This window comes from Schistocerca serialis, chromosome 5, assembly GCF_023864345.2.
Source record: "Schistocerca serialis cubense isolate TAMUIC-IGC-003099 chromosome 5, iqSchSeri2.2, whole genome shotgun sequence".
In the NCBI taxonomy this organism is placed as follows: domain Eukaryota; kingdom Metazoa; phylum Arthropoda; class Insecta; order Orthoptera; family Acrididae; genus Schistocerca; species Schistocerca serialis.
Genome location: NC_064642.1, coordinates 320,404,976 through 320,420,811, shown reverse-complemented (window position 1 = coordinate 320,420,811; position 15,836 = coordinate 320,404,976). Strand labels below are relative to the sequence as shown.

Here is a 15,836-nt window from a genome sequence, read left to right as displayed (position 1 = left end):
CACTAACACCCAAGATACTTTTCGGCTATCAACTTTACAATCTCTTTGCCCAGCCTCTTGGCTCATCCATTCTCTTGCCTCATCTTGTGATATGGCCCTGTGCACAGATTCGATTCATAAACAGATGATTAAATGTCAGAAAGTGACTCAACAGTTTCATCTACTCAGGGTCTTCAGTGGTATTTGGCTCAGAGGTATCTTTCCTTCTCAGTGGCAAGATAGTGTCATACTGGTCCTTAACCCTTTTAGTGCCAAATACGATCTGATCGTGATCCAGATTTTCGGCGAAAAATGCCAGTAACGATCTGATCGTGATGCCTTTCTCATTCATTTTTTCCGCGCTTGAAGGCGAAGTTGTTAGTATTTCCTAGCGAATGAGAAAGGCATCACGATCAGATCATTACTGGCATTTTTTGCCGAAAATCTGGATCACGATCAGATTGTATTTGGCACTAAAAGGGCTAAGCTGAGCATAAACCCAACGTCCATCAACAACAACTTGGGCAACCAGCATTAGGACATTGTGCAGTCCTGAATTTTGGAACTCTGTTTTGTAGAAAGCTGACTTGGCTGCCCTACATTCAACAGCTAAAAACTAGCTTCATGTGTAAGCTTAATGCTTTCTTCTTACTTCCCACTCCTCTTGGGGAAGGGGGGGGAGGGGGTAGTGCTGCTTCTTTCCTTATCTACCAGGTGCTGGTCTGATCATGATTGGATTGTGAATGCCATGTTTATGACCTTATGGCATCTGTTCCTTTCAATTCTTCAGGCTTATCAGGGTGCTAACATCATTTACACTGACGACTCTAAATGTGTGGATGGGATGGGATATTGTTTTAGATCTCTCGCTGGTGAGGAACAACATTCATTGCTGGGAACTTGTTTGTGGTGGAGCTGACAGCCACTATCGGAGCCCTCCAATTTAGTAAACAGGCCTCCCTTGACTGCGCTTTAATTCATAGTGACTCAGTGAGGAGTCGTCAGTCCTTTGAGTAATGTCACTCTTGTCACACAGTGATATCTGGTATTCATGATTTTCTCTCTGAAATTAACCATGCTGCCTATTCAGTTGTCTGCCCCTCTGGGTTCCATATCATGTGCGTACACAAGGGAATGGATTGGTCAACTGTTTGGGTAGAGAAGCGATTGCTCAACTCATATTCAGTTTGGCAATCCCTGGTGCAGATTTGTGGGTGCAAATAAGGCATCTGTTCACTCGGAGATGGAACATCATCTAGTGGGCCACATTGCACTATCGTGGAGAGTATTGTTGCATGGCAGTGCTCCTTCTGTTCCTCCTGGAGGAATCCACCACCCTATGTCTCCTCTGTATCAGTCATTCCAGACTAACCCATAGTTTTATTTTATGTAATGAGCTACAGTCACATTGTGGTTGTGTAGTCTTACAGACAGTAGCTCGTATCCTAAAGGAACACCCTGTCCTTTTGGCTGTCAATGATAAGCATGGTCTTCCGATCTCTTTTCCTCTCATATTTGCGGGCTTGTGGGCACTTGGTGTGGTACTCCATTTTCTCTGTGAAAGTGATTTTTATTGTCATATTCAGCATTGTATGTACTTATCAACATAATTAGTTATTTTGGGGGTTTATTGGGACAATGAGACATATCTTCACTTAAAACTTCCGGGCTGATGGGCCATGGTCGAAGTATAAAACTCTCTCCTGACGTTTCGTCTCCGACTGCGGGAGACATCCTCGGAGGTACAGTGGCGAACTGCTGCAGTACGCCGCTGTACCTCCGAGGGTGTCTCCTGCAGTCGGAGACGAAACGTCAGGAGAGAGTTTTATACTTCGACCACGGCCTATCAGCCCGGAAGTTTTAAGTGAAGACAATACCGGCCGTGAAAGCTTACATTGTATGATCAATGAGACATATCTTTTTTACATCTTCTTTTATTCAAATTAGGTGCAAGACAAAATTATAAAATCTGACCATCTGCATGAAAATGGATTAAAAATTGTTGCAATTAGACTGACCAAGCTGTCTCCACCATTTATCATTATACAAGTTTATAATTTAATACAATTCATCACATTATTATAAAATCAATCACAGTTAATTTCAGTGTATTGAAGTACTTTTACAAAGTTTTACTATTTCTATTTAAAATCGGTGATACGACATTATTTTATAACAACTCAATTTTTTTTACAATGGTATAGTTAAACCATTTTTTTTTACATTTTTGTATGATCCAGTCTTAAATGTAAAGTTGAGGAAAACATAGAATGGAGGAGGAAAACATAAAATCCCCAAAATACAAGCAAAAATGTGTGTAGTTTGATATATGATTAAAAATTGTAATCCTCCCCAATACCTTTTATAAAATTTGTATAAGTGAAGGAAATTCCGGTAATAAATTTCATCAGTTCTTAAAAAATTACAACTCTGTAACAGCAAGTAAAAACTTATCAAAAAATTGAAATTGGCATCTGCGTACAGTGTAATTGAGGTATTTTCTGACATGCTATGACCACAAATTATGCATTGAAACACGCTTTTTTTGAGAGATCTTTCCTTTGTGCTCACCGAGAAAAAAGCAAAAATTAAACTGAAAACTGAAGTACGTTGAAAGGCACTGGAATCTAACATGTTGGGGATATGCATTTTCTTCCTGTAGCCAATTGAAGTGCAGCATATTCTGGTGACACGAGCACAGTGACCTCTAGTGTATTGCTTGTACATAAAAATTGGTGGGTTCTATTTAAATAAAATAATGACTGTAAATCCGATGCGATGAGACAGACTTTGGCGAATAGGAATTGATCTGGACACAGAAATTTTCAGCAGCTACAAGCTAAAGTGTCTTTAGCTACAAGCTAAAGTGTAAAATAAGCTAAGAGATACAGTAATTTTTATTTTGTGCACTGTAAATGTAATTTTTATTTTATGCAACAATTGAAATAAAGAAGCAAGGAAAAATACAAAATATCACAGCAATTAGACGGTTAAACCATAAGCATAAATGTGGAAATTTGCGTAATGACAAATTTTGTCACCATTGTTGCTATTGTTAAACATTTTTTTTTATGAACTGCACTTAATGTACTCCAACCCAGCAAAGTGTTATTTTAGACTCAATGATAGAAACAGATTTGTAAAAGTGAGTTTACTTCCACAGTTGGTGTTACAAGGCTGTTACAAGTTGGCTTAGTGAATTTCTGTACACTGTGTAAAATGTAATTTTAAGAGTAAGCTCAGGAGCTACAGTTTCACTTCACACCTTCTATCACTGCTGCCAATCTTTACAATCTACAGTATGTGGTGCAAAGTATATACTTGAATAGTGTATGTAGTTGTTACAACTGTGTCATGTCATATTTGAAAACAAAAGCCTTTAAAATGTACTATCATAAAATCCTTGTTCTATTTCCTAAAAAATCTGCTATAGCACTTGATCTGCCCAAAAAGTATGTTTTCAGCACTTCACAAAACGCTTTCACTCCTACCTCCACTTCAGTCATTGAAGGACCACTCCCTGTCTCCACACATCCATCAGGCGAGCTCATTTTACGGCCTAAAATACTCCCTTAACTCTGCCACCACTTGCAGTGCAAACTGTATGTCATTTGTGCTGCTTATAACTTGTTCAGTCGTATCAAATGTCAATAGGAAGAAAATGAGACAAAGTCAAGTGAGATGTTGAGTAAGAATGTAGAATCGAGGTAAATCTTCCTAGTAAGAAACGTAAAATTGTGGAATTTTCAGCATTGATCTTAGGGGTTTTTCACAGGGTCTGTGAATTTACTGCATAGAATCTCAAAAAAATGTAAAATTGGAGAATGTAAAACTGAAGTTCTGCTTTGTATTTTTACATTAATAATTATCTACATTTCTTTACATATATTTATATTTATACTGGACTTTAATACTTGTTAACATTTGTATTTTACTTGTTTAATGAGTTCTGTCTATTTATAATTCAGTCTTGTTAAACAACATTAATTTATATAAAAATTACAGAATTACATCACATAAAAGAACAAACTGCACAATACCAAAGTATTATTATACTGGAACTTCCTGCCAGGTTGAAAGTGTGTTCTGGACCGAGATCTTTGCCTTTCGCGGGCAAGTACTCTACCGAGTGAGCTACCCAAGCAAGGCTCACGACATGTCCTCACAGCTATACTTCTGCCATTACCTCGTCTCCTACCTTCCAAACTTCACAGAAGCTCTCTTGTGAAACTTGATTCTGGAAACATCCCCCAGACTGTGGCAAGGCCATGTCTCCGCAACAACATTTCTTGTAGGAGCACTAGTACTGCAAGTTTCACGGGAGAGCTTCTGTGAAGTTTGAAAGGTAGGTGAAGTTTGAAAGGTAGGAGACAAGGTACTGGTCAAAGTAAAGCTGTGAGGACGGGTTATGAGTCATGGTTGGGTAGTTCAGTTGGTAGAGCACTTGCCCATGAATGAGCTACCTGAAAAATCACTCCAAATCAGTGCAAAATCATTTCTCTACTTTGTAAAACCAGTGTTGTCAATAACACACATAGGGGTATTACACAATACATATTATGTTGGACAATTCACCTACTACCAACTGTGTCAGTTACATCTCAAACTGCAAATGGAATCTGCTTATGTGCAAGGCATATCGGAAGCCAGCATGCACATGTGTTTCTACAGGTGCTCTAAATTTATACAGCTGCTGTCAGTTTAACCTTACTTTTGAAAAAAAAATATATGCCCCATGTAATTGGAACAGGAAGCTGATGTAATGTTTTCCAGGTAAAAGAGGCCGCAGTTTGAATGACCTGTGTCCATCTGGAGAACCACTAAAAATAACCAACACACCACGTCCATTTCTTTGTGGTTTATCACCTGGAAAGCCACAGTGTCCACCATTATACCAGTGTATGGTTAACACCGGTAAGCATACCCCATAAAGTAATTGTTAAAACACGAAGTTAAACGCTTTGGTATGATCATGAGTTGTTCCTACAGAAGAGCAAAATATATATTTTTATGTTTACTAAGCTTTCATTGCTAATGTCTATTTAATATTGCCACAGGTCATGATTATGGTGTATGTTGTCCAGCATCTTTCAGTCTCCAAAAACCTGGCTCTTGCCCAATTTGGGACCAAAATGACCCAAATAATTCTATAACATGTGGAATGAAATGTAATTATGACTTGGAATGCCCATCAATGCAGAAATGTTGTGAGACGGATGTTTGTGGTAAACACTGTAGTCAGCCACAGGATGTGACAGGCAAGTCATGTTTTTCTTAACTGGCAGTGTCTTTTTCTGTCTTGTATGCTGTCAGAAATAATGTTAGTCACTGTTCTCATTTTTTATATATAAATATTTATTTTGCATAATATATGATTTTTTTTAGTTTGCCTTCAGCAAAAATTGCTTGCTGAACTACTGTCCATGAATGAGAAAGAAGGAAAAGGATATATCCCACAATGTTCAGAGAGTACTGGAGAATTCGAAGCAAAGCAGTGTAGTAGGAATGGACTGGTTTGTTGGTGTGTTGATTCCAAAGGAGACAAGATATCTGGAACAATGGGGCCTGGAGCTAAAGTCAATTGTGAAAAAGTGTCACGAAGTTTGTACTGATACTACTTAATTGCTAACTTTGCATTGTTATTTACATATTTCTGTCTGGATAAATTACAATAAGCATAAATTTTTACAGCAAGAGGAACAGGGCGCAGTACATCTCCATCATGTGATCTCAATATCTGTGCACAAGTGTGCGAATATGGGTTTAAAACTGGAGATGATGGATGCCGAACATGTGAATGTGATAACCCATGTGAAGGATTCACATGTGGTGATGGAGAAGAATGTGTTGCTGTCAAGGATGACTCATGCACAGATTTCTTGTGTCCTACCTTACCTGTTTGTAAGTGTGAAAATTGTTGACTTTTTAGTGATGTGAAATATTTCATGAAATAATAATAATAAGAATCAATTATAAACATTATTTTTGTGCAGTAACTTATAGGATAAAAGATTCATAATATTGTCCGTGTACAATCAGCAACAACTAATGATAATGTTTATACTGGTTCAATAAAAATTAAATTAAAAAGAAGAAAGATTAGAGTTTAATTTCTCATTGGTGATGAGCTTATTGGAGACAATGTTCAAGTTCAGATTGGATGAGGATAGAGAATGAAATAGCTTCATTTTCAAAGAAACTGTCGTAGTTTTCATTCTAAGCAAGTTAGTAAATCTAACATTCTAAGCAATTCAGGAAATCTAAGGGGAACATGAATCTTGATGCCCTGACCAAGATTTGAACCCTGTACTTCCATATGCAACGCCAGTACCTTAAGTACTGTACCACCTCACCTAGTCAAACTAAAAGATCATACTAATACACTGAAGATTTTTTTAAATTTCATTTTTATGAAACATGAATTTCCTAAAACAATTAGTTTGAAGATTTTGTATGGTTAGTATAGATTTAGAGAAAGAGAACAATTTTACCAGGCTAATTGATGGTTGGAACAAGCAGGAAGTGTTGGCATAAATTCTATGTGTGCTATTATAGAGTAGAGGTACACTCAACAGCATAAAAATGGTGGTGGCTTAATTTTTAATTGCTTGCCATGTTATGCAGGAGCCAATCACATTACAAAATGTTCAGTACTGCTCTTACAAGTGAAGGACACTTGTAATTGTTCATGTAGTTGCGGAAGATACATATTTTTGACACTCAGTATGAAGCACACATGCCTAAACAAACTCAACAAAAATCTACTCGGTGCCCTTCCTAAGACCTCAGATGTTGAAAAGGCACTTAAGGTCAGGTGGGATGAAGGGCAGAGCATCAGTAAGAAATACCTAACTATCATAGTACTTAGTATATTGACTTTGTGATTCAGTGAAGTAGTCAACAGGCTCGCAAGCAACTACTCATTGGTATGATTCATATTAAATCCCACATTCATCATTTATTTTTTGTTTTAGTGTGTTAATTTTTTCAAGTAACAGAAAACACAAAATTAAAAGGACAGACAGTTCGAAGTTGTTATTAAGATTTTTTCAGCCATCGAAAGAGAGCAGTACATGATTTCAATAGCACTTAATAGTCTGCTTCAATGACCATATGTAAGAAACAGAGTCTACGAAATAAGTAATAAACCTCTCATTTTCTGCCACCACCTCTCAGCAACTAGGCTGAAATTCCAAAAATCCTTCTGGGTTCTTGTTGCAGGCTCAGGCCGGTTTCCTCATGTGGGCTCAGGCCAGTTTTCTCCTGTATGTCTCTTTTTCTCATTCGTATATTCACAATAGAAATTAGGCCTGGTTCAGAAGGAGGTTTGTTGAGAAAAAATCCCAGTCTGTTCTGCAAACCTGTACTCCACTATAGCTGACGTGTTTGGAGACTGATTCTACTGGAACAGATTAATCCTTCAGGATACAATTGTCACTCTGAAGGAATCGTAACATTACTCGTAACATGAGTATGCTGAGCAACATGAAGTCTGCCAGCTGTACTGTGATGCATCCAAAGTCCACAGCAACACAACCATTTCCGAACTGCCACAGACACAACCACTGTGAGATGTCTAGCAATTATATTTGGGTTCGAAATGCACACCAAGCAGACCATGTACTTGTACTGGACCATAGTTTGCCATGAAAAGTACTGATACGGCCTCTGTCTGTCAGAAAATATTACACCTCACTGGTTTTAGTAGATATTTTCATCATCAAACACTGATTGGTGGAGCTGATGATCACCATAGAGCTTCCTCTTCATTGCTGCACATTCGCTTTGTAGTCCAGTTGCCTGAAGCCAACAATGAACTGTGTCAACCGATCTGGGAAATGCAACAGCATATTTCAATTGCACTGCATTTGGAAAAGAATTTTGCAGTTATTTGTTTTGTGACACCTCTCTAAATTCTAAAATTTTGTAAGTTCTACAGCCTGCCCTAGCAAATGACTTTCCCCTCACAGTCACACCTAGATACAGGGTGTGTACGACCCGCAACAACCGGGAAATCCGGGAAAAACCCAGGAATTTTTTCATCTGGGAGAAAACCAGGAAAAACCTTGGAATTTTTCGGAATTCTGGGAAATATTCATTGTTTTAGCTTTCAGTCAATTTTTTGTAATTTTGACTGGTAAGACTGTTACTGTATCCTGCTACTGTAGAATTATACTGCAGCAATAAAATATAAACAAGAGGGGAAATAATAAAACTTCAGTGGCAAAGGAAATACGCCCTTTACAGCTACAAAACACCATGCACACACAAGGGTTTGCAAACAGCAGAAATATGTCAAAGGCTTTAGGGCAAAGACTATGTAACACTTTGTAACAATAAATGTCTTTCTATGACCGTGACGTCACAACTGTTTACATTAGGTTCGTTTGACGAGTTGCCAGCGGGCTCATAAGCATGCGCAGTTGACTCGCGTATGAGCAATGCCTTCTCCCTGCTTCCCGCTACTTGAAGTGTGGCTGTTAGCTGTATCAACAGTAGCAGCAAGCAGCCAGATGCTAATGAGAAAAATTTTTCTCGCTCATGCACAGAGTTGTCTGATTTGTAATGGGGAGGAGGTTAGTCTCCTCCTGACCCCTATTTGCGTTAAGTGATTTCACTGTTTCCTCTTTATTTACAGCTCCCACATCAAATGATAACAAAATCGATTACTGTGACAGGGAGCTATGAAGTGAATTATAATACATTCACATAATTACGGAGGACAAAAATATATTATTAGTTTCAGTTTTCTGATTTTATTTCCAAGTTATTAGCAGTCAAGCATTAATTGCCTTGCAGAAAAATGAAGTTATTTTTGTGTTTGCTAAAGAAATTTGGCTTTGTTAATCTTTCCACTGAGGCAATCAATTTATTTGAAATGCAGTGTTTTGTTCCACAGTATTGGCTAGTTCCAACTGTTCGCTGAATTTCAAGTGCGCATTTTCATTTACTGCCATGTATGGCATTATGCCATAGTAAAGAACCAGATATGAGATAATAAAGTTCTAGTACTCCAAGAAAATTTACATCCCAAAAACCACACTGAAAAGCTTAATATCAGATGGGACCTACTTCATTGTGAATCTGGAAAAAAACCAGTGTGCACTTCAAGCCGAATTATGCATTTCAGTATAGTGTATGAAATTTCGATGCTCTTGGGGTATCCTCTTACGTCCTGTTTCTTTTGTGGTGTAATGTAAGCTCCCTTAGTGCTTTATACATATGAACATCCGGGCTTCTTACACCACTGTAACTGCGCACATGTAATAATGCCTGTTTTCTGGTGCTCTCTGGCAACCGTTAAATCAAACCAATTTCTAACAGTCTCAGGATAGTATTATGAACGGTGGTTCGAAAAGTAAAGTTCTTTTTATGCAAGATGAATTACGTTACATGTGAGAAAGTGGTATGAATTTCTTAAATCACAGAGCATTTAAAACTGGACACTTTGAGGACCGGCCACTTACAAGAATTTCGAGCCCAGAAGACCGGACATTTATGTCATTACTTTAAATTTACTGGCACACTTGTGTGATGTGTCTTAAAGTATAACATACACAAAAAAAGATCAATATTACATGTGAAAGCTTAGCTTTTCTTGTAGCTATATTATGTATATTATTGTAAACCATTAACTTTTCCTCTTTGCATGTTCGCACTACATGACAGTGATCTTGCTATTGGCTGACTATAACACGCATTCTATGCTCTGTATATCTGCTAGATCACATGGCTTGAGATATGATTGGCTTACAATAGGACATCGCAGTCTCGATTTCAACGCTCCAGAAGCTAACGTGCTACAATTCAAATTTATACTTTCATAACACAAAAATATGCAGCGTATGTTGCTGAACATCAAAGGTTTTTCCAAAACTTCTCTCCTTTTTTTTCATCAAAACTCTCCCCTGTCTTTTTTTCCCCAGAAAGTTCTATGCCAGTGTGTAAAACATTAACCATTCAAAGGATTGACAAGTTTTACAGTTCCAAAGGAAAAATCTACGGAAAACCCACAGTCATTTAGCAAGGAAAAAGTGTATTTTCGCCCAGGAAAAAGTATATTTTTTAAACAGGATATCTGGGAAAAATCCGGGAGATTTTTTCCTTTTCCATGTATACACCCTGAGATACTCTCCAAAGCAATGATACTATAGTGGGCACCTACCAATAGGAATGTCTTTTCCTCCACTACCATTACTTGCCTACCGTGGCTGTCGTTCAGGATACCAGTCTGTCACCGAAACAAAAATTCCTTCATATGTTGTGGTGGTGAATGGTTGAGGCAGGAGGTGTGAAAGTGCTTAACTTCTCATTTGTGAACCAGTCCTTCCAACGAGGACCCAAACTGCCACCCAGTTACTATTCGAGGGCAAATGTGGTGAGTCGGTCTTGTGCTTTGCTTAGCAGTGGATAACTTGTGACTGCCAGAGCTTTCCTAACAGGACCAGTCACAGATTGCGCACAGCATCCTTTATAACATCCCAGAGTAAATTTGCAGAGCCTGCCATCCAATTCCAGAGGCCATTAATTCCATGTGCAGGAACATATGTAAGCCTCCGGTATGATTTATTGCTTCATACCAGTGCTGAGCATCCACATGGACTGTCCCATTTAGTTCTCACTGCATCTCTCTTATTTTAATTCGTTGTTTCCCACAGCCTCTGTGTTGAAAAATGAATTTAACATGTGTTTATTTCTGTGAAGGGACTGACGAACTAAGAAACTTGGCCATGAAAATCACACCTCAAATTTGAGTACTGATCATTTTTTCTCCAAATGTTATCATTTATGTAGTATGTGTACTAGTTTGTCTGACCTAATAAATGGCTTTTGTGAGCAAAAATTCATCTCCACACCTTTTAGTTGCTTCACTAGATATGAATGTTTCACATCTCTTCCTGCCTTCTCCTTCCAGTTCCCTTAAGCTCCCCCTTTCAGTATTGGTGAGTGTGTTGTGCAGTGAAACGCTTATGGCACTGCACTGTGCTTCCGCTCTGGGTTACCCAGAAATCAAGCACGCTCCTTCTACTGTTCCCATTCCTTTCGTGTTCCACACGGTGTACCTTCATGGTCTCTGAGCTGCACCATAAGCTCTGTGCGGTGTTTAGTCATTGTTTCCGTCCTTCTCCTGCACTCATCAGTCATGCAGAGCTTCTTCCCAGGTTCCTATATTTGACACCTGTGACCCACACCTGTTCTTTTCTTCTGCTGAGGTGATCTTTGCTGGGTCTAGAATTACAAATGACACAACAGAGTTTGCTCATATCATTGCTAAACTTGAACCTGGGGTCATCCATCCGCAGTCTGGCAGCTTCTGTAAATTAAAAGAGCACTGAATGGTGCGATTGGTGTGCAACTAGAATTTGATAACACAGCCATTGTTTCACTTTTTGGTATCTTTGTAAGCCCTTTCTGTGAACTTCAGCCTCCATAATGCTGCACAAACTTATAGTCTGTCGGTAAATTGAAGAGCGAGCGCGCGAGTCCCCACTCTGCCTGCCCTGCTACGTCACAGGGCGCTTCTACAGGCTGTTTCACAATGTAGTACCGTCCCTGCCGCGGCGCGCGGTTTAAATCTGTGAGGACACTGTGTACAGATACGTCCCGTGTGCGTTTATTTTTAAACAAATGCGTTAAGATTATAAGGAAAACAAAAGACGATAGCTTCTTCGAAACAAAACATTATAGAGTAAATAATATTAACATAAGAACGGAAGTCAGGATTCTAGTACAAACATAGAACCGAATGCCTATTCATATGAATGTATGTTCCTCTATTCGTAAGACGAACCAGATTTAGTGCAATCAGTCTGCAGAATTTAAGGCTTGTTCTTACTTTGTGTTTCTACTTAAAGGTAGAAGTTTTCTTTGAAGGGCTGCATTAAAACTTAACAATACGAAGAGTGTTTAAAAAGTAATTAAAAATTTATAATTACGTGTGTTGTATTAGTTCGATTCGCACTGCTTTTTTTTGTCATTGCCTTCGTAAACATGTCTGAAAAGTATTTCCAGGTAAATCCCATTTCACGCAATGTGTTGTGTAAAACATCTTTTTGCAACGAAAATGTATTTTTTGCTTCACGCCAGTGAGTAATTTCCATAATGTGGGCATTATTTTTTGGTTTATGTAAAAGTCCTCCATCGTTTGTTGAAAGACCGATTTTGTGAAACTGTCTATAACGATGGGTTTCCGCCCTAAATTATTAGTTTTCCTTCGCGGCGATTCCAGTAAACCATGCACCTTGTTTTCCGTCCCTTTCCTTATGCGTCCTATTTTGGCGAGGCTGACGTTTGAATAAACTGCAGCCATTTCATTGGGACTGGTAACATTAGCCAACAATTCTTTCTGTGTCGCCTCCTTAACACACGCTGTAATAACGTTAGAGATGATCGAACGCTCGTTCTGCGCAAGTATCTTCTTCGTATTCTGCACATTTCCTTGCAATGCAGGTCGATTATCCATCACTTACGGATACTGAAGTATATCAGTGAGTACACTGAGTCAACTGACTGAGGTCGGCAACTAAGATCCCACGAACAGAAACGACGTACATCACTGCACGCCGAAATACACCGCTACATAGGTAACGGGCAACAGATTTTGGGTTGCCCTGTAGGCCAGTGGCAGGGTTCTTCCGGGAAAGGCCACTTCCCCCACCAAAAACGCTGCTCGCTCTTCAGTTTACAGACAGACTATACCTATGCTTCTTACACCAAAAAACCTCCAGATGTCAGACACTCTGATCAGTACCAAATGTCATGTATCCATAGAGTATGAACCAAAACACTGATCAGTTCGTGCTGTGTGCTGTTGTACAGTAGAACATGTGTAAATGGTAATTAATAGTGACATTAGAGCTACAGAGTGTAGGAAAAGTGTATCTGTGAGCTGCGAATGATGAGATCTCTGGAAGTGAGTTGGTAGAGCATCAGATTGTCATACTAAAGGTCCCGAGTTTGAAACCCACTGTTGGCAAAAAATTTTTTAACAGTTTACAGTGAAATTGTTATAGGGGAGAACATTTTTCTGACATCTAAAAGGACATATCGGAGTTTGTAGCACTGGTCTTTTGCCAGTCTGCTTTTGTTTCATTAGTTGAAAGTAGCAAACTTATAAGAGTACAGTTGTATACATAGATGTGGTGTGATCTATACAAATGTACACTATAGGTTTACTACTTTCATCTAATGAAATGAAAGCAGACTGCCAAAAGGACAGTGCTACAAACTCCAAAACGGCCTTTTATATGTCAGAAAAATGTTCTCCCATGTAATGATTTCACATGTAAACTGTTAAAAAAAATGCCACCAGTGGTTTCCGTACTCAGGACCTTTAGTATGGCTATCTAACGCTCCACCACCTCACCTACGAATGATCTTCGCATTTGGATCTCACAGACATGGTTTTCCTGTACTCTGTAATTCTGGTGTTACTTTTAATTCACATTTACGCATCTTCTACTGGATGACAACACACAGCATGAACTAAATCAGTGGTTTGGTTGATACTCTGTCGACATGCAATTTTTCGTGAGATCTGGAGGTTTAGGAGTTAGATGATGCCCTCCACAGTGCTCCTGGCTGTTTTGCTTACCTGGACGATATTCTTGTTTGCTCTTGGTATATGGCCAAACACCATGAGCACCTCAGTGAAATTTTTGCTTGCCTGGAAAGAGCAGGGATCTTTTTTAATATAGAAAAAATGTTTTTAGGGTAGCTGAGTTTGAATTCTTATGGCATATTGTTTCTGCTTCCGTCTTGCAACTCCTACTCAAAGACCGTGCAGTCTTAGAATTTCCATCTGCCACAGGCTAATATGGAGCTTCATAGATTCCTAGGCATGGCTAATTTGTTTTCATCACTCCCTTAAAAACATTGCCTCTATTCAGGAACTTTCCACTGCCCCTCTGCAAGGTGCCCAAAGCCCAAATGAAGGCTAACAAATCTATGACGTGGCCCCCACCTATGAATGCTTGTTTTGAAAGCACTAAGGGTGACCTTACCAATACGCACTCCTAGCATCCCCCCCCCCCCCCCCCCCCCCCACACACACATCCTTCCCACCCCCATCCCTTTGCCCCCCTTGCTGTTGTCACTGACGCAAGTCAATCCATGATCTGTGTGGTCCGTCAACAGTGCATTTGGGACACTTGGCAGCCACTGTCCTTTTCAACGAAGCTATCTGAGCCCCAGAGCAGATTTGCTGTTTATGATCAAGAATTGCTCGCCATCTAAGTGGCAGTGAATTTCTTCCATTGAGGAATGCCCTTCAGCATTTGCACTGGCCACTGCCCTCTTACCCCCCTGCGGGTTCAGGGGTAAGAATAGGCCCGCGGTATTCCTGCCTGTCGTAAGAGGCGACTAAAAGGAGTCTCCAATGTTTCAGCCTTAATGTGATAGTCCCCTATGGTGTTTGACCAATACATTTCCAAATTTTCTGTTAGTGCGTACCATTTGGGGAAGGACACCTTACGTGGTGCATTCTATATCCATCTTGCCTTAAGATATGGCACATTCGTTTTTGTCATGGAGTTGGACTTACACTGAGCTTCCGGCCACATTGGCTGCAGTGTGTTCCGTGTAGCATACCTTCCCTCCATTGTGCACTTCCATCTTTGCTCCCTATATACGAGGGCCATTCAGAAAGTAACCTCCGGTTGATTTAAAAAAATACACCAAGTTAAATAAAAATATTTTAATATATACATCTTACAACTACATCTTTGCACTATTTTTCTGCATAGTCTCCATAGCGATTGAGGCACTTGTCGTATCTCTTCACAAGCTTTGAAATTCCTTCTGCATAAAAATCACCTGCTTGTGCCTGGAGCCAGCCTGTGACCGCATCTTTGAGCTCTTCGTCGTCATCAAACCGCTGTGACCCGAGCTATTTCTTCAAATGCATGAAGAGGTGATAATCACTTGGCGCCAGGTCTGGGCTGTAAGGTGGATGGTTGATAACGTTCCACTTGAAGGACTCAAGAAGGGCCGTTGTTCTGCGAGCAGAGTGAGGACGGGCGTTATCGTGCAAAAAAACGATCCCGGAAGTCAGCATACCACGGCGTTTGTTCTGTATAGCCCGTCGTAACTTTTTTATTGTTTCACAGTACACGTCTTGATTAATGGTCGTACCACGTTCCATGAATTCAACCAACAACACCCCTTTGGCATCCCAAAACACCATTGCCATCAGTTTTCTGGCAGAAAAATCTTGCGAGGCTTTTCTTGGTTTGGTAGGCGAATTTGAATGTGCCCACATCTTTGATTGTTCTTTTGTCTCAGGGTTCACGTACTTAATCCAGGTTTCGTCACCGGTCACGATTCTGTTTAACAATGGTTCTCCTTCGTCCTCATAACGTGACAGAAAGTCTAATGCAGAGGCCATTCTTTGAGTTTTGTGGTGGTCGGTAAGAATTTTGGGCACCCATCGTGCACAGAACTTACGGTAACCCAATCTTGCTGTCACTATCTCGTACAAGAGAGTCTTAGAAATCTGTGAAAAACCAGTAGACAACTCTGACATTGAGAAACGTCGATTTTCATGAACTTTTGCATCAACTGTCTGAACGAGTTCGTCAGTCACCAATGATGGTCTACCACTTCTCTCTTCATCATGAACGTTTTCTCGTCCACTTTTAAAGAAACGTACCCATTCACGGACAACTCCTTCACTCATAACTCTTGGTCCGTACACGGCACAAAGCTCACGATGAATAGCTGCTGCAGAATATCCTTTGGCTGTAAAAAACCTTATGACAGCACGCACTTCACATTTGGCGGGGTTTTCTATTGCAGCACACATTTCAAACTGCCACAAAAACTAAACTAGCGCAGGTACGACGTTCACTCGACCACGG

At 39.7% G+C, this 15,836-nt stretch overlaps 1 protein-coding gene across 3 annotated transcripts in view; it reads left to right on the top strand.

Annotated features, from left to right (window-relative positions):
* The window catches only part of LOC126481621 (balbiani ring protein 3-like), a 253,215-nt gene that overhangs the window by 158,968 nt on the left and 78,411 nt on the right, over window positions 1–15,836 (top strand). For all 3 annotated transcript variants that reach the window (XM_050105511.1, XM_050105509.1, XM_050105510.1), the window contains 4 exons: window positions 4,753–4,893; window positions 5,037–5,237; window positions 5,365–5,580; window positions 5,671–5,880. In XM_050105511.1, coding sequence (XP_049961468.1) covers window positions 4,753–4,893; window positions 5,037–5,237; window positions 5,365–5,580; window positions 5,671–5,880 — 768 coding nt within the window. The remainder of the gene's footprint in view (window positions 1–4,752; window positions 4,894–5,036; window positions 5,238–5,364; window positions 5,581–5,670; window positions 5,881–15,836) is intronic.